We start from the raw sequence: 19923 nt of genomic DNA on the forward strand, positions 1-19923 counted from the left end.
GGCCATCGAGCTAGGCTGGACTGCCATCTGGATAGAATCTGATCCATGACAAGCATTTCAGATTTTTGACTGAAAATGTTCATTGGAAAGCTAAGGAAGCTTGGAACAGGGTTAAGACTAAAACCAGATATATCTTCACTAGCACATCATGGCGAGAAGCCAATTTTGGTGCAGATTTATGCCCCAACAGAGGAGCAGCATTCGGGGCCGGCTCAAGGGTGGATGTGGCCTTAGACGATGATCCAAAGTGAGGCCTTTTTTTCTAAGCTCATTGACAAGTTTTTTTTTTTTTTTATTCCAACATTTCATATCCAATTCGTGCAAACACCATAAATCAATCATAATAAGTTGATTTCACAGTCTCAATACATTCACAAATAATTCCAATAAAAGACAAATATTGATGAGCAATAGCTTGAAAGAATGAAGCAGCAACGAGCTCAGCTAGACATATGCTTCATATTTCTGACAATCAGAGCACATTAAAACAACAAACTACCTCCTTGATCTCGTCTAGCCCATCATCCTACATGTCAGAGGTCCACAAAGTGAGGTTATCTCTTAGGAACTGCATAATTAAAGTGTTGTCCTTGTATGACTCCTCCCCTAAGGTATCCAGCTCTGCAATTGCTTCTTTACGTTCAACACCAGTTTTAAACTCAGCGAGATAACGATGGTAATCACCCTTCATTTTGAGATAAAAGACCTTCGAATCATTTAAAGTCTACTGAACATACAACAACACAACTGCAAAATGGGAAAAAAAAACATATCATAGCACTAGTAGCAAAACAGAAAAGGGAAATAAATATGAACCAACCCAAGCAAATCAAGGCATCATTTAAAGTTTATTTTTTTCACCTTTTGAGCTGCAAAGACATCAATTAAATTATCATAGTCAAGTTTTTCCAACATATTCTTTTCAATAGATAACATAGCTAAACCATTAAGTTTTTCTTGTGACATAGTGGATCTCAAGTAAAATTTTATCAATTTTAGTTTTGAAAAGCTCCTTTCACCAGAAGCAACAATTACAGGTATCGTCAATAATATTCTATATGTTGTGCAAGCATTCGGAAAACAATTAATTCTTTAGAAAAAACTTAAAGCCTCAATAGGCAAATTATTTTTAGTTTGTAAAACCTCTTTCGCAATGTATAACTCATGAAACAAATCTAGGCCATTAATATCAGAAACCATGTCATGTCTTAAAGAACTTTCAAGATTTAGACAATATTTTTTCAAACAAGTCTCATCCAATGCTTTCCACTTCTTTAAATCATACAAAAAACTAAATACATCTTCATGCCTAGTTTTAATGGAAGAAAGAGCTCGATCAACTATATATAGAAAAAAAAAAATAATTCTAAAAGCTTTTTCTGCTGATTTTGTTGCCTCGCCATTGTCATTTTCATCAAATTGTTTTTTCCTACGAATCTTACGCTTTTCACGAAATACAGGTTCTACTTCCATTTCAAGTGCAATCTTTTTAGCTGAAATCAGAGCAGAAGTAAAACCATTTTCCCTATATTTTTCAAAAAATAAAATAAGACCCTTTAACTGAGCTATAGCAATATCAATTTGCATGTCTTTAGATTGCAAGTTTTTCGAAACAGAATTAACAGCAAATAATATATCATACCAAATGATCATAACCAATAAAAACTCAAAGTTTTCAAGTTCATAAGTTGCTAGACACTCAGCTTCACTCTTTGTTTTAAGATCTTCACTAGTTTTTGCTAATTGCAATAAAACATTTCTTAGCTGAGAAGCTTGGTATTTTATTGCCTTAACACTGTTAACATGACTTAAGTGTGAAGCCTGGTACATTGTCTTTTCCTAAATTTTCTTCTAAGATTTTCCAACGCTTTGTCGAAGAAGAGAAAATTGTGTAAATACGTTGCACAACTCTGAAAAATGAAATTGCTTTTGGACAAGAGTTACCCATATCACAAAGCACTAGATTAAGACTGTGACAACCACAAGGCATATACAATGTTCTAGGATTTACTTCTAATAGTCTTTTTTATACTCCTCGTTCTTTCCCCTTCATATTAGCTTCATTATCATAGCCTTGCCCTCTTACATCATTAATATCGAGCTCAAGATTCTTTATTGCATTTGTAAGTTCATCAAAAAGTCATTTCCCTGATGTATCATCTACTACTAAAAATTCTAAAATGTGTTCTTCAACTTTTATTGGGATTGATGAAATATCCACACACAGTAGCACAAGAGACATCTATTCTTGATGGCTTACATCAGGAGTACAATCAAGGATTACTGAAAAGTACTTTGTTTCCTTAATTTTTTTAACTATCATAGTTTTAACCTCAAGTGCCAATGGACTTATCAATTCATTTTGTATATTGTGACCAAGATAATGAGTATGAATTTCACCATGTTGAAAACGACGAATATGTTCTTTTATTACACGATAAAACTCTACAATCATTTTAATCATGCTTAAAAAAGTTCCATTATTTTCTTCATAGAGCTTCTCATTTGTACCACGGAAAGCCAAGTTGTTTGTTGCAAGAGTTTTCACTAAGGCAATAATTCTCAATAGCACACCTCTCCAATGCTACCTCTCTATCTCAATTTGCTCTTGTACCTTTTTATCAATTGTTTTACCTTTTTTTCAATCTCTCTTTTAAATCTGCCCAAGCAATCATACAGTTAACGTGTTCCGTATTTAACTCATGTCTTTGGAGACTACTACTAATATTTTTCCAATCTTTACTTCCTTTACTAGCTAATTGACTCATGCTACTGTTAGAACTAAACAATTTGCAACAAAAACAAAACACTCTATCTAAGTCTTTTGAGTAGACAAGCCATGTCCTCTCAGGCGTGCCTCGACTATTTGGTTTTTAAGTATAATGTACTGCGGAAAAATGCCTAGCATTCTCATCTTTAGGATAATAAAACCAGACTCCTCCCTAATTGAAGCTCTTTCAACCAAAAAATCTCTCAAGTTTGTACTAACATTTTCCCAGTGCTTTGGATCATATATATTTGAAGGTCCAAATTCTGGATTGTCATTAAGACCTTCATTTTCTTCAGAAATATGTGAACTATGCAATTCATTATCGATAATAATATTTTCATCTCCATCAATTTGTTTCGGTCTTTCGTTATTTTCTAATTGTGTTAAATTGCTTGGTGGCTCATTTACTAACTCTTCAGTAGAACTAGTTGTCACGTTTTCTTTAGTTTTAGTGACATACTTAAGAAGAGCCCCTTTTTGCGATTGAATCAATTCTTCCTCTTTTCTCTTTCTTTTGAGTTTGGTATATCCATAATCAAATTTTCTTGACATACTTACAATAAAAGGACATCAAAAAAGTTGAACAAGAGAAAAGAACAAAATCACCTGATTTTTATGAGAAAATTAGCGCCCTTTTAATTTCTTTAGTGTGTAACTCTGCCAATAAGCGCCAAAATGCAAAGAATTTCTGACATTGACAACAGAGAATAATATGTAAATAATAGATTCATATCAAAAAAGAAAATTATCAATTTCACATAAAATAGTATAAATTGATTACCTTCCAAATACAAAAGTATTAAATACTAATTTGTGAGATTTTGAGAATGTGATTTTAAGATATCAATGGTTGGGAGTGAAACATGGAAGTAGTGAGAGAGAGAGAGAGAGAGAGAGAGAGAGAGAGAAGTTGAGAAAGAGATAATTGATATAGAAATTGGTAAATTTGTCTTTAATTAACTTAAGAAGAAGTGAGAAAGGAGCCATAGAATGTGGAGATTTTGCATCAACCGTGGGATTTTCCATTTTCATTTATTCTTTCCAGTTAAGAGGTCTAACTAGATGAGGACACTCCCACTAAAAATAAGACTACTATGTGTTTGTAGCCATTAGATTTGTCATATAGTTTTGAGATGCAAATTATGTAGTGGACCATTGGATATTATTTCCTTTAAACCAATTCAATTCCCGAAATTTAGTGTAGTGGGGAGAATTGGAGAAAACAAATAGACGACATTGTCCTTTTTTGTGTTTTGTTTGCCTTTTAAAAAAATGGTAATATCAAACATGCATGTGCAAGGAGAAACAAGGAAATTTTGAGGCCTTCCAAATTTGAGGCCTTAGGCAGCCGCCTAAGTTGCCTAATGGATGAGCCGACACTGGCAGCATTAACCGATGGAGGTAAAGCAAAGGAGATAAAGCAAAGAAACACCACACTACGTGTACAAGATAGTACGTCTATTTACCTACAACAAATTTTTAGCTTAATGTAAGGGAGGGTCCAAGATGAAGGCCCTCATATGCTATGGGAAATTTTGACGAATTACAAATAACAAAATCTTGCATTATTATTTGATACTTTTGGTGGATTTGATTACCTCAATGACTAAATATAGTGTCAACAATGTCCTAGTCATTTATTTTTTGGTAAATGTCTTAGTCATTTTATCTAGTAACTTTTCGTTCAATGGGAACAATAACAAAATCTTTGTTGGAGTTTCCCTCACATGAGGATGAGAAAGAAGTGTTGTTTGCGTGAAAGTAGGCACCATTGGCCGAACCACAGTATATCTTTGTATTGTGATATGCTTTATTTTCTTTGCATTATTATTTGTTGTTGATAGTTATTTAGATAGTTGGGCATGCTATGTTGGTTGTAGTGGGTATTTAGAATTTGTCTGGAGTAATAGTTGGTTCAAGTACAAGTTATATGTGTAGTGGGGATCGATTGGTATCGTTATTCCCTACCAATCTTGCATTGTTATTTTATATTTTTTGTAGATTTGATTATCTTAATGACTAAATATAGTGTCAACAATGTCCTAGTCATTCGATCCAATAACATTCCGTTTAATAAATATCAACTAATTTCGGTAACCTCAATCTATATAACAAAGAAGGGTGGTGCTGGACATCCAACACCACCCCCTAACCTTTGGATCTAGCTTCTGAGGTGGCAAATCCTAGGGCTTATAAGGTGTGGGTTGTTTAATAGTATGGAGCAAGAGTGTTGCATCATTATTGAAGTCAACAAATGCTGTTGAACTTTTAGTGGACTTTGGTTGGGCTTTTTTGGCAAGCTTTTAATGGGTTTCGATTGGAGTTTTTTTAGTCAGGCTTTGGTTGGAGTTTTTTTAGTACCGTGGAGCAGGTAAGGGCGTATCTATAATGTCGGGGGGGGGATGTGCATTGGGGCCCCGAAGGCACGCGTATCTATGCCATATGGCACGGGCAATAAACTTTTTTGCAACAAAAGAAATGGTAAGAATCAAATGCAAACAATGCAAGAAGAATACATTTTTTTTCTGGATTTTTCGTTACTAGTGACGTAGACAGGGTGCATCAAAGATGGATCAGTATTGGTTCAATTCATCCTTCACACTTACCATTTAAACAAAAGAAAAAGTTTGTTTCCTCAGACAATAATCACTCAAACAATTTATATTAACAAATTTAACAAATCTACTTATTTGATCAAGAAACAATACCAATAACAATAAGTTATAATCAATAATTCAAAACAATGAACAATACTAATATTTCCAGGCCTAGTCATTCATTCAATCTTCAAGACGAGGAGGAGCAAGATGGAGAATTAATAAAGAGCCAAATCATATCAACAAAGCCAATATTTGTAGGCCTATCATTCCTCTTAACATAACCTTTAGCTGCTTCTCCATCATACTCACACAATCCTTTCTCTCCACTATTTTTCCACAACTCCCCTACAAAACTTTTATGCCCAAAATAACCTTCAGCCTTAATGACTACCACGTTATTATTATTCCCCTCCTTTTTCACAACTTCCATAGCTAATCTCTTGTAATGGTTGCGACTCATTCCTTCTAACTTGTCCATACGACTTAGTCTGATTTCTGACACGACATATAATTCGCCAAAGTACACTATTGCTGTCTCCGGAATTTGTTAGGTTGAGAAGATATGGAATACCGTAGGGTCCACAAATGAGTGGGTATTTTTCTACGCTTCGGTATACGCCCAGGAAGGTAGCGTCGTTTGTTTGCATTAGGTTGTGATTTGGGAATCTCGTTTTAGTGTGCCATATACAAAGATCAAGAATCGTTCATTTTCCTCCCCCATATCTCTCTCACCTACTCTGTGGTTCTGTTTCTTTGTGATAGAACTGAGGGGTTGTTTGTTTTTTCAAGTTTCAGCAGTAAGAGGTGCTGAAACTTAAGTTTTCAGCATTTTAGAGCGCTCAAAGTTGTTTGTTTTTCTTGGTACTCTTTAGCGTTCCGCGATCTCTCTCCTCCTGAACTCTGAAACAAAAAACACGAAAGACTCCATTCCTCTTGCCGCTCATTAGCCACTCTCCCTTTTCTCCATCAAGTATGTTTAAGAACACCAATCTTCAATTTCTTGTTCAATTTCCAGCGAAAATTGAATGTTTTTTCTCAATTAAATTATTCTTTTTGCAGATAACTACTTCTCCTCATCACTTCTATCATTTTCAAGCAACAATCTTTAGGTTTGTTCTCTCTTTATTGTTACATTTATACTTTTTGTTGATCAATTGTATGTTTTCTGAATGGGCGTGAACATTTATTTTTCGAGCCTTTCAATTCATTATTGTTATTTTCCGAGTCTTTCAATTCATTATTTCTTCTTAAACAAAAGTCAAGTCCCTATTTTCTCAAGTTGATGTTGAATCATCGGGTTTTGATTAAGTTTATTTGTTAAGTTGGAAAAAGTTTGAAGCTGTTTGCGTCCACCAATTTTTTTGACCAACAAAATAATAATTTTATTGAAAACTAATATAATAAATGAAATAAAGGGAATTGCCCACTGTCATCGAACATAATAGCATTTTATCCAAGATTCCCGTTCTTGAAAATCAGCACTTTTCCAAATCCAGAAAACAGATGAAGTTCTAGGATTCCTCCTTGGGGCAAATACTTTTATGCATACCTCTTCCGGTTGATCCACACCATACTGTATTCTCGTAAGATGATACACACTAGCTAACAATCCGCCCGGGGCTACATCATATGTGCACTGGGAGTGTAGATAATTGTAACCATATACATATAAAATAACAGCAATGGAGTGCCAATCCTCGGGCTTTATTTGTAAAGTTTCTATTCCTTGGTAATCGAAGCCCAAAGATTTATGAACTAGCCAAGCAGACAAACGACCCCATTTTGTGGAAATATGGATGGATTTTGGTTTAGGATATTTGGATGTAGCATAAAAAGTTAGTGATTGGAATTCAAAGCTTTGAAATATTCATAACATTTATATATATAATTTGATTTTGTTTGGTAGTGTTTCACTAACCTTATTATTTATTACTTCTGAGACTAAAGAATATGTAATGAGAATTATAGATTTTCCCGAGTCAACTTACTATGTTGTGAGTCTGTAGTGATATTTGTATATTGCTTTGCCTTTGTTTGGTTATCTACTTTTATATGTATATTTTGATTTATGCATATTTGTATAAGTATGTCCTAGGTACCAATATGCACATCATATGTGTCTTTAAGGTATATATACTTTTCTTTGCATACTATTGTTTTGTTTGTGTACAATTCCTTAATTGATTCCTATTGAGTGACTTTAGGCATGCGTCCTTTTATCCTATTCCTTTTAGTTTTCTTTTTATCCTATGTATGCAATTTTCAGGTTACTTAACTAACTGTTGTTTGTTTTCTAGATTGTTTGTTTTTATAAACAATCAAGTTACTTAACTACTCTGACATTGGTCGAGACGGTTAAGTAGCTAGGTTGATCAATGAGTTGAGAAATATATTGCTTTGATTTTTAGGTTATGACAGGATTTATGTTTATGGAATGTTGAAAATTTTCTATATTGTGTGTTGTTATATCGTTTGTTTATAAACAATCAAGTTACTTAACTGCTTTGGCATTGGTACACTTTAAAAATCAAGTTACTTCACATTCTTTATAAACAATCAAGGTACACTTTAAAAAATGATCCAAGAATGCAACATTAGTTAAGATTAATTTAGTTTTGATTCAATTTTTGTTATATATACTAATATATTTTTTTTCCTATTTATTCTGTAGCAATGCCTCGAACAAAGAATGTGAAAAATGTAGCAAAAACCTTTTACACAGGTGCTAAGAAGTTGTTAGGTGGGAGGAGTAGTAGTTCAGGTCGCAGTGATGTGCCCGAGAAAAAGAAAGGAAGGGGAACAAACACCTCTGCATCAGTCTATAGAGGGAATCGAAAAGCGGATGATCCCAGTAATGTAGTTGCAAGTAGTGTAGAGTTAGGAAAGAAAAAGATAAGAAGGGGAAAAATTCTGATCCGAGTAATGTAAGTGAGAATGATACGAATAGTGATTATAATGTAGATTTAGAAGATGTAAATATGGATCGTGGGAAGAGTGTAGTTGTAAGTGAAGGTGATGGTGATGATGATGGTGAAAAAGATGACGAAGAAGGTGTTGATGATGGAGAAGAGGAGGATGAAAACGATGATGACAAGGAAGTCCCTGTACCTCCAGAGGATATTGTCAGAAAGTCCAAGAATGACTTGGAGTTCTAGAGAGGTGTTTATGGTGGTGGCCTTTATGGGACAAATCTTTTGTATGACTATGCGGTGCATGTGGCTCGCGATTTTTGGGAAGGGCACGTAATATCATATATTATCTATTAGTATTAAAGTTTTTTTACTACGAAACCTTGTGCATACATTAATACTGAGTTTTTGTTGTTTTAGGCGGGGCGAGGAGTGGTGAAGTGCAATGGGCACCTAAGCAAGTTGGTACAATGGGATATCGTTGGAGAATGTTCAGACTATGAAAATTTTCATGAGGAGCTTCAAAGGACTGACTTATGTGCTTTAGTCTTCGGTGTATACATGCATCAGGATCCTGTATTGGTCTCTACGTTTGTGGACATGTGGCATCCAAAGACCAACACCTGTCATATATTGTGGGGTGAGATGACAATCACGTTGGACGATGTTTTCCAACTCTTAGGAGTTCCGATTAGAGGCAAAGCAGTGACTGAGGACACTGATTTGAGTTTGGAACAGACTAAGAAACTCCTCCACAAAGGTCTTGGCATACCCATGGACAAGATAGATGCGGAGATGAAAGCCAATAAGTTAAATTCCAAAGTTAGGATGGATTTCTTGATAAAGCAGTTTGCTGGGAAGATGACGGATGAATATTTATATGATGGAAATGGGGTTGTTGTGAACAAGGCGTCAACCCAGAAAGAGTTGCAGTTTGCTATAAGAGCTTATCTGTTATTTTTCTTTGGATGTACCACCTTCACTGACACGTCTAGAACTGCAATTCCTGTTTGTTATTTAAGGCTACTTTTGAAATTTAACGAGATTAAAGACTACGTGTGGGGTGCAACCTTACTGGCATACTTGTATAGGGGTATTAGGACTACCACAAGTGCCAATGTGAAGGGTGTTTCAGGCTATTTCACTCTCCTACACATATGAGTAATTTTATCTTTATATTAGAATGTTAATTAGGTGTCTATATTAATCTCGACATGGATCTATGAGTACTTCCCGAGGTTCGGGCCATTCCCAAACTTGAAGTATAACTTGAGCTTGTCGCGTACTCATAGGTACTCAGTTACTCAGTTGAGTTATTGACGTTTTATGATTCTAGTATTGAGGGTGAGGTTCACCATAAATTGTTTGGAGCTTGAATGGTTGGGAGTTTTAGAAGGAAGGAAGGTAGTTTTCTTTTAGGACTTGTTTAATTAACTAGTTATATGAAGAACATTGGAAAGACTTGTTGAATGAAAGATTGGAAACACAAACATTGAAAGAAATAGAAAAATTAATTGCAAGAAAGAACAACAAGGAAGAATGATTGATTGATTGAATAACAAAAAGTAAATAACAAGATTGAAAATGAAGAACAAAAAGTAAATGACTTGAATGAAAAAAAATACTAGAAATAAATCCTACATGACACTAGAATAAGTCTAGGTGCATTCTCTCTCCCTAGCTTTTGGTTTATATACCCCTACTTTAACCTGTCAAATAGCATATGATTAAGGAAATCAATCATTAACCACGTACCCCAATAATCAATTAATAAATAAATTATTTACAACCCCAAATGCTTACATCGGAATAAGTCAAATTATCAAGTACCACTTAAGTATGATTCAATGCATCTGTTGTGTTAGCATAGTTGATCAGCTCCCAAATGTGCGTTTTATTACCCTTACATTATTGCATTATAGCTCTTCTTATGCATAATGAAAAGACAACTCATAGCTTTTATTGTCTTTTTCAGGTTACAGAGCAATTCAGACTACTTATCATAAAAGCTGCGTCTTAGCAACAAAACAAGCCTTAATTACGCTTATTATGACGACTCGAAGCTGTTATGAAAAAGTGCTAAAAAATTCAAAGTCAAAGTCAAGGTCAAAGTCAAAGGTCAAAGGTCAAAGGTCAAGGACTCATAACCAAAAAGCTAAAAATCAAGTCTTTAACTCAGAAGACCAGAGATAGATGTCCTTAACACAAAAGATGGTTTTCTCTAAAACCTATCTTGATCAAGAAGAAAAGCAAAAGGAAAAAGCAAAGGCATAAAACAAACTTGGTGAGGTGTCTCAAATATAATGAAGGAGGGCAAATCAGTCTATTATAAAAGTAGGAGTATATAAACCAAAAGCTAGGGAGAGAGAATGCACCTAGACTTATTCTAGTATCATGTAGGATTTATTTTATGGTCTTTTTTTCATTCAAGTCATTTACTTTTTATTCTTCATTTTCAATCTTGTTATTTACTTTTTGTTATTCAATCAATCAATCATTCTTCCTTGTTGTTCTTTTTTGCAATCAATTTTTCCATTTCTTTCAATGTTTGTGTTTCCAATCTTTCATTCAACAAGTCTTTCCAATGTTCTTCATACAATTAGTTAACTAAACAAGTCCTAAAAAAAACTACCTTCCTTCATTCTAAAACTCTTAACCATTCAAGCTCCAAACAATTTATGGTGAACCTCACACTCAACACTAAACTCATAAAACATTAAATGGCACTGCCATCATGGATTGAAGGAGCAAGGATGCTTGGTTGAGCATCTAAGGAGGGAAGCATCACTCTCACCTTTTCACTTCTCATTTCTCTAATTTTCATTGATTTATTTTGTTATTTTTCATTACTGATTTACTTTTTTTGCAAATCCAAGTTCAAGATCAACATGCTGGAAAGGAGCTGAACCTGCAGCTGGTGGACGGAGCAACTTTGCCATAACTCGTCGCGTGACCGCCCAACCACCTCCACACAGTGATACTTGATTTTTTTACAGTTTAGTTGTTTTCCGTGCATGGGTGCAACTAGAAGCTCAGATATTGTAATATAGAAGTATAAATCAGTGGACTTTGTTATAAGAGGTAGAGATAAAAAAAAAATAGAAAAAATAGAAAAAAAAAGAGTTTTGATTGATTAGTTATTTAGATTGATATGAGTTGAAAACTTGGTTAAAGTTGTGAAACTTACCAAGAGTTAGAGTTTTCATTGCCTTGGGAAGTTCAAGTGTGCAAGGCAAGTCGTGAATCATACGCTCGCGCACTTTGAATCAACACTCTAACTATAATTAACTCTAGTTAATCTAAGTAATCTATCCAATTAGTTAATCTATTAAATAAGTATTGGTGTTAGTTTACTTTTATGTTTTGGGCCCTAGAAGGCAAAGTTGTTTAATTGTCAAAAACCCAGACTGTGGGTTTTTTAAGTGAACCTTTTTTGTAACTAAAACAGGGAACGCTCGAACGGTTGGGCCTGATTCTTAGATCACGCGCCAACCAACATCGCCTTCTCCTCAAACAGTGTGTAAGCACAGCTTGAGAGGTAAATTCTAAACCTCCTCGAAGCCCATGTAAGAGGATACCTTGTGTGTCCAAGCATGCTTACGTAATTGTTTGAATTTTAATTTCCACACTATAATTTATATTCACGCATAAGGCTGAACCCGATCCACATAACAACCATTGGGAAGTCATGCCCCAATGTAGATAAATCAGACGTTGCTTGATTCTTAATGCCCTATACCAAAAAAATTAAATTAAAATCAATTAACTAAAGCCTAATGTAGTCACGCTCCTCCAAAAAAGGAAAAAAATATAGCCACGAGAATTTAGAGTAATCAGTTACCAAATTCCGGTGGACCAACTACCTTCCTCACTCCCCTCCCCCAAATTCATTGTGAGTGAGATTCTTGGTAGCACACCACTTAGTGAAGTGACTGCCTACTCTTTTGAGATATGTAGTAGACTCCTAGTCTCGCGCCCAATTGTTGCTGTGAACAGGGCATAATAAATTATAGACCAAGCAAAGTTTTCAAAACTCCATACTTGCAAAAATGAATTTCGATTTCTTGAGATACCTTGCATCCTTTGCGCATGTTAGGATAGTTTTGCTTTCTTGCTAAAAGTGCATGATACTGCATTCAGGCACTACAAGTATTAGCAAGAATAAAACTTACTCAATGAGGGAGAGCACGCCGCCCTAGACCATCTCCAATTTCGCCCTCCACCTACTAAGATGGCTGACGAAATAGTGCAAGCCGGAGAGCCTCTATCCAACTTCTACACACTGTTGCAAGATGGGCCTCCATCTTGTATACAACTTACACTGCTTATGAGCGACTTTCACATTCCACTAAACGTGTTCAATCTTCTACCCATATTCCACGGGTTTGAAGACGAGTTACTGTACGAGCATCTACACCAGATACATTAAGTATATAATACTTTCCAACATCCGAGAGTCACTGACGATCAAGTGAAGATACGAGTGTTTCCTTTCACTCTAGCTGGTAAGAGTCACTCTTAGCTTCTTTTTCAGATGCCTGATTCTTTCGATACATGGGAAAAGGTTATTGTGTTCTCCTTCATGAAGAAGTACTTTCCGCTGAAGAAAACCGAAGAGATAAAAAGTAAGATACAGTTCTTCGATCAGACAGAGTCTGAGTGAGACATTTTCTGAAGCATGGAATAGATTCTCTGACCTACTCCATTTATGTCCTCACCATAAACTAGAAAAATCCACTCTTGTCCAATGTTTCTTCGAAGGTCTTCTCTAAGAACACAAAATAACCCTCGACATCATGAGTAACAGTAATTTTTTGGATAGAGGTGCAACCGAAGCCTTAACCTTTCTTGAAAACCAAGATGAAAATAGTACTCATTGGGGTGATATAAACAATTCCATAACAACACAACCCAGTACATCTAAGGCTAGTGGAATTTTTTAGGTAAAAGTTGATCCTAAAATCAAAACTTTAATCGAAGCCCTCACAAAGAAGGTAGATGTCCTCACAACCAAACAAAAAGACCAAACCCCTCATCCTGTCATGAACATAAATACCTCACCATGCAATTTCTGTTTAAGCTTAAATAATATATATGTCATATGTCCCTTGATCACAAACCTATCATCAATTCAACTAGAAGAAGTATGTGCTTTCAATGAACCAAATGCACCATGGAGACAACATCCAAACTTTGCATAGACTAATATTCCACAAACCCAACCACCTCCAGGTTTTAACAAACCACCAACCACTTTCAGATGAGGACAATATACCTATAACAATCAGAACAAAACATTAGTTCCATCCCAGTTTAACCAAAACTACCAGAACCCACCTATCAACAACCAAAGAGACCTAATTTCCATTACACCATCAACTAGTGTCCAAATAGATAAACCCACTGAAATAATGTTATCTATCATACAACAACAAACCCAAATCCTAGCATCCATGCAACAATCTCTAAACTTGTTAGCCTAAGAAAAAACCCAAAAAGGTGTGTTTCCAGGACAAACCATTCCAAACCCTAAACCCACAAACACAGCCTTTGAAGCAATAAGTGATGTGAATGAAGTTGGAGCGCTAAAAACTCTTTCATGATCATCCTATCTAAGAGGATTAAATCCTCTTTTCCCCGATGTATTCCTTCTCCATTCCATTCCACCTTTCGCTTTAAAGGGAATACATTAATAAGGTAACCGGACCCTCCATTTGGTGTGTGTGGTTGTAAGTGCCGGAGTCTTAGTCCTCGTATATCTCGCATATTCTTTGTATGTGAACCTGTGGAGTGAGTATATAATTTTTCTTTTCCTTATTTTACATTTCTTTTTCAAAACAATTGTTTTCCTCTGTTATGTTAATGCTAGATTCTCGATACATCAATAGCTATGTAATTTCCAAAAAAAAAAAAAAAAAAAAAAGACGAGGCATCTCCAAACGATAATTAAACAAAATAGAGTAACCCAAAGTGATACTATTCTCTGTTTAATTTTATCTTTTGCCTCCACCTCTCTATTTGTCTTGAGAATCTGACATTAAAAGAATCAAACTTGTACAAATTTTCAAAAATTATTCCTTTCTTCTCAAAATCTTTCCCCCTTCTTAATCTCTATCTTTCTAAAAACCTTCAAAAGCTTTCAAAAATGTCTTCTATAACAAACAAAAACCCTCCACCTAGCAAAACTAGATTGATAAGTTTCAATGATCGTGTGCAAGCACTTCCTAGAGAACTGCGCGCAGCTAAAGATTTGGACACATATATCGAAAATCATTCCTGGTTTAGGTAAAAGTTCATATGCAAGTAAGAGAGGAGCTATAAGAGAAGGCTGGTGCTCGAACTTTCAAACACAAACTTGTCCTGATCTTCAACCTCATTGTGAAAACTCAGTTTTCGTCCACATTTATAGCTCTGATTTAGGCAAGGCTAGCTCTATTGGAAAGCTGATTCCGAGTTGATCATTTTGACATAAAGTAGGCCTAATTCCGAGGCTCAAGTCCAAAGATAATCTCATTTGAAGTTCTGATAGTTTTTCATCCTTTTTATACCCGAATTGACTTTGACTTCCCAGCTTTGACTGGGCTTGAAAAGAGCTTTTCTTCATGATTCTTGGGCTTTAAATGTAGAACTTCCTCAGCAATCATCTTGACTCGTTTTCCATGCAAAGTGGCATCTTTAAGCACATAAATAGCTTCAAGACCTGAAATACACAAAAACACGTAAACATTATTAACTCTTATTTATTATAAACATAATTGGCCTAAATAGAATACTATTAAGGGGTTTAAACTACACTTTTGGGTACTTATCAGCCACATGTTTGATCTAACTAAGGAGGTGGTGAGTGAAGCTATGGTGATTCCTCTGAAGACATATACTCAAATGGAACAGTCCCAAGGTAGCAAGACTATCGATGTGATGATGGCAGAAACGGTTATTGAGGGTAGGAGAAACCCCATGTCACACTGCGCATTTCAGAACTCTCTGCGAAGGAATTAGTTGGCGGTATCTCAATGGACAGCTTCAACTTGATAGGCTCAGCCAAGCCTTCTAATATTGGTAAGTCGATGCTCCACATCTTGTGAGTTCTTCAGGAATAGAAGAATAGCTTTTGCATCATTACCTTTGTTTGGGAGCAAATATGCAAACCCAGGAGGTCCACCGCCCCTCTACCAGTGTTGGTCACTAAGATCATGCAGCATTGGTTCGAGGCTATAGACACTTTAATGGAGGTAAGAGACGCTTCTATAGGTCCTATCTATGCCCATTGCGTCCAAAAACTCTAGCATCCACTTGCCGCCAGAGCCGCCAAGCAAGCATGCCCTGTCGAGCCAGTGGATTACTTCATTGAGTGCCACTCGACAGTTCACTAAGTGCATGGACGGAATTCATTTCCTCCATGAGGGCCAGAGATTTCTGTGCCAGCACATCCTCCACCTCATGCAAGGTCAACAAAATATTAGAGTAGCTCAGCAAAACCTCAGAGAGGAGCAGCAGTCTTTCCAGCAGGAGTAGTGACGTTTCTAGTTCAGTGTCACTAGAACACTTTAAAGCATTAGAGATGCACTCCCACGTAGCGATAGACACACTAGGACCCGACGTCAAGGAGAGGGATCTTCTTAACGTCGTGATGAGTCACGCACGGATTCTGACTAGGTAGCTCCCTAGTGTCCGTATAGATAATTTATAGTTTATGTTTTGATTCAGTTTATTTTCTGTTAAGCACTTATAACTAGTAGTGTAATTTTAATATTGTCTGCTTGTTTTGTTTTGTTTTCTTATGGATTTGGTATGAGTAGAAGGTCATACAAATACATCATGCCAATTTTTATTTTTATTTTCTGCATTTCATAAATTTTCAAAAATACAAAAAACCAAAAAAAAAAAAAAATCATAGTAAAATAATTATCCCTAGTATAATAAACCATGTATTTCTCGTTCTATATCAAACAACCCACACCCCAAACTTATTTGGGGGTGACATATTTTCATCATGAAGAATAGAATACAGATGTATCATCGTTTTTGCTCATGTTTCTATGGTAATCTCTTTCCTTATCTCTTCATACTTTGAAGACAAAACATATTTCTATTTGGGGGTGGTATAGTAACATTTTGCAAAAACTAAGCATTTTCTATAATAGATATAATAGTATATTTCTTTCTTAAAAAAATTTTTTTTTTTTTGAAAAAGACCAACAATAATTTTCTGTTTAGTATTAAAAAGTCTTGTTTTCTTTTTCTAGGATGAATAAAAAGTTTAGAAGTCTCATTATAGCAATAGAGTAAGGACTTGTTCTTCTTACTTAGACTAATATACATACAATAGTTTCAACATCTTTTCATGAATGGCATGCATAAGCATTTGATTGTATATAGTAGTGAGTTTCTGAAGCCAAGGTTAGAATAATTAAGTTCCATATCCTGTGAGAATCTAGCCAAAAAGCCTCATCTGAATGATTTTGAGTGATGACTCAAAATAAGTCTGGATAGAAAGACCACACATCTACTTGCTTGATCACCACGCCATATCCTAGGAGAGAATTTAGGCCATTTTTGGATCGATATAGCCAAATAAACGTTAAAATCCCAAAATCATAGTTTTCCTCTAGTTACCCCTTTTTTAGCCTTCACCATTTTCTAAAAGCCTTTTTAGTCTTCACCACAAATCCCTAAACCGTTACAACACATAATAAAAAGCTTACCCAGCTGACGAGTTGAGAATTGGATGGATATTAGAAAAAGAGAAGGGAATACCTTATACAAAAATAGATCAGTTAGTTGCTTCAAAAAGAAAAGAAAGACCTATCAAAAAGCCAAAACTCCAAAAAAAATCAGAAGACTCAAAAATCGTATCTCCTAAAAGTTCAAAATCAAAAGAAGACGATATCAAAAACAAAAGCAAAAAGAAACAAAAGGAAAGTTAGAACTCCCAAAATTCCAAATTATATGGAGTCACCAAGCCAAAGGGTTAAAGAATCACAATTCGAAGCAAAGAACAAAACGAGGTTCTTCTCTAGTTACAAGCATCTTGAAGACCAAATTTCTCAACTTATCACATTTTGTTTTTCCCTTCATTTTTCTTTCTAAACCATCACCCTAGCCTCGTAACTCATAATAAAAGACCTCTATCTCAATTAGGAATAGGATGGTGTGATAGTAAGTGGCAAGTGTGATCAATTGACCCCAGTTTCTTTAAACATCATTTGAGTATGGGAGGAATATAAGTGCCCACTGCACTTGAGAGAACAAAACTTGAGTGAATCTATCAAAGAGTTTGTGTTTTAACACATCTCTATGAGAACCCACCTTAAGGACGCTCTCCAAAAGCTTCAGAAACAACTTTGCGTTTGCATTTTATTGCTCATGTTTTGCACATTTATCTTTAGATGATTAAATTACTATACATATGTTATTCTAAGTTCAAAGGAGTTTGTCCTTATTCCCCGCTAATGAGATGTATAAACTTCTGACAATAAATAAGGAGACAATAGCCTTTGTACTAAATGGTAGAAGTTTGTGAGTACCTTCACTAGAAAACTCTCACGAGGCTTAAAGCTCATCCACTAGGGAATTTCTAGTGGTTTAAGGCCTTGTTGCATATGGTCAATGCAATTGCACTCTGCGAAACGAGATTAGTATAATTAATAATAAATCACTCATTTGTGATCTTAGTTTTTCTCTCATGCTTGCTTGAAGACAAGTAAGATTCTATTTGGGGGTGGTGATCAGCTGCCAAATGTGTGTTTTATTACCCTTATATTACTGCATTACAGCTCTTCTTACACATAATGAAAAGACAACTCATAGTTTTTATTGTTTTTTCCAGGTTATTGAGCAATTCAGACCACTTATCATAAAAGCTGCGTCTTAGCACCAAAAGGAGCCTTAATTACGCTTATTATGAAGACTCAAAGCTGCTATAAAAAAAAGTGTTGAAAAAGTCAAAGTCAAAGGTCAAATATAATGAAGACTCCACTTTCGCAGCGCAGTACAGTCAACCGTTTTCCATTACATAATCCATCTCTTGGCACAATATTCCTAAGCAACATTATAGGGAAACCTTCTTTCAACTGGAGATTAAACAGTGGCAAGTTTGAAGGATCGAGGGAATTTAATAAGTCGCTTGGGTATCTAAATCCATTGTTTTCAGAGTTTGTAACATCATCGACAACTCTATCTGCTACTAAGTAAGATTTTTTTTCCCAGGGAACAAATTTAGGGCAGCTTCGGTGACGACACTTACATCATCTCGTGCAGCTAGAATGGTTCTTTCAGTTAAATAATCTGGGGTTGCTGCCTCCTTCAAATCCAAATTTGGATAAACTAACGAAATAAGACCTATGTTTGTGCAGTTTCGTATCCCTGGTGCCAACTCCACGATATCTTCAGAACTCGTTCCAATCTAGAAGTTTTTATGAGAAGTGTCAGTTACTATGCACAATTTTCAATGATTAAATTTTCTTATGATCTTACACTATTAATATAAGAAATTAGTGATGATTTTAATTAACAAATTACCTTGACCAAATATCTGCAAAGTTGGCATTATCAGGCTCTGACAACTCTAACCTCATGTTTTCAACCAAGTGTAGGACTTGCACATGTCTCCAAAGTTGGGATCTCCTCAATGAAGCTGCGACAAATTGTTCTCTGACACCTTTTGGTATAATAGGCAGTGTTTGTCGGAAATCTCCACCTAGGACAACAATGATTCCTCCGAAAGGCTTTGTATTGTCCGGGATATCGCGAAGCGTTCTTTCGACTGCTTCGACACAATATCTGCTGTATCCGGGATGCCTTGGAAATATGAACCAATTCTTTCACACGTTTCTGAATCAAGTATTCGGCAATTTTATCAAAAGCTACAAATGTGGTGTCTATGAAGGAATCATTAACAGTCATTCGATGCATATACCCGCATCATAATGTTTTGGTTTCCATAAGAGAATTAGATTGTGTACAATGAAAAAAGACGAAAATTACTTCATGGAAAAGGAAGAAAACTTATTTTGCACACCTCTCTACCATGCCTACAGCACATTCTGCACATACTGTTCTTGCTCAGAATGGTTGCCAGATTGAACAGAATCCCCCAGTCCAACCACTATTTTTGTCGTTTCAAAGCTGTAAAATAAAGGATATTAAGTAGTGTGGTGAAATCTACTTGGCAACTGCAAAATAAAGGGTACCATTACTTGAAGTCCTTCACATCGTTAATATCCATGTTTATATAATTTTTTGTGGCACTAATAGATGAGAGACTAATCCGGCCTACACCACAAAAAATTTCAATTAAATATTCAGTTGGTCAGTTAAACGAACAATATATGAAGATTAATATAAACGAAATAATAAAAGAAAAAATAAATTTCAGAAAAATGAAAAGCACAATGCAAAATAACCTTGATAGTTGTTTGGTTTTAGTGAAGTCACAATGATTACTACATTTTGTTGTTCCATTAAGTCGTCAGGAATAGCTGATGGCATAACTTCCCACAAAGCAAGTATCATCTCTGATACACTAAAAAAAAGAGGGAAATCCTCATTAGAGTCCAACATAATACATACGATGCATTGTGAACAAAATAAAAAATTAGAAATACAGCCTTCGTCACTTACCTTTTATTCATGAGTATGATTT

At 35.4% G+C, this 19923-nt stretch overlaps 1 protein-coding gene and 1 long non-coding RNA gene across 2 annotated transcripts; both read right to left on the reverse strand.

The window, feature by feature from the left end:
• Positions 1–1092: 1092 nt before the first annotated feature.
• LOC147523857 (uncharacterized) lies at positions 1093–1830 on the reverse strand. Its single transcript, XM_086572713.1, has one exon. The coding sequence runs from the start codon at positions 1828–1830 to the stop codon at positions 1093–1095; it is 738 nt and encodes a 245-aa protein (XP_086428839.1).
• Positions 1831–18288: 16458 nt separating this feature from the next.
• On the reverse strand, positions 18289–19787 carry LOC147523858 (uncharacterized). Its single transcript, XR_015196804.1, has 5 exons — positions 19685–19787; positions 19478–19553; positions 19300–19406; positions 18801–19112; positions 18289–18684 (listed from the first exon to the last, which is right to left on the reverse strand). It is a non-coding gene; the product is annotated as an uncharacterized LOC147523858 (long non-coding RNA).
• Positions 19788–19923: the final 136 nt, after the last annotated feature.

This window comes from Coptis chinensis, chromosome 1 (assembly GCF_015680905.1).
Source record: "Coptis chinensis isolate HL-2020 chromosome 1, ASM1568090v1, whole genome shotgun sequence".
Classification (NCBI taxonomy): domain Eukaryota; kingdom Viridiplantae; phylum Streptophyta; class Magnoliopsida; order Ranunculales; family Ranunculaceae; genus Coptis; species Coptis chinensis.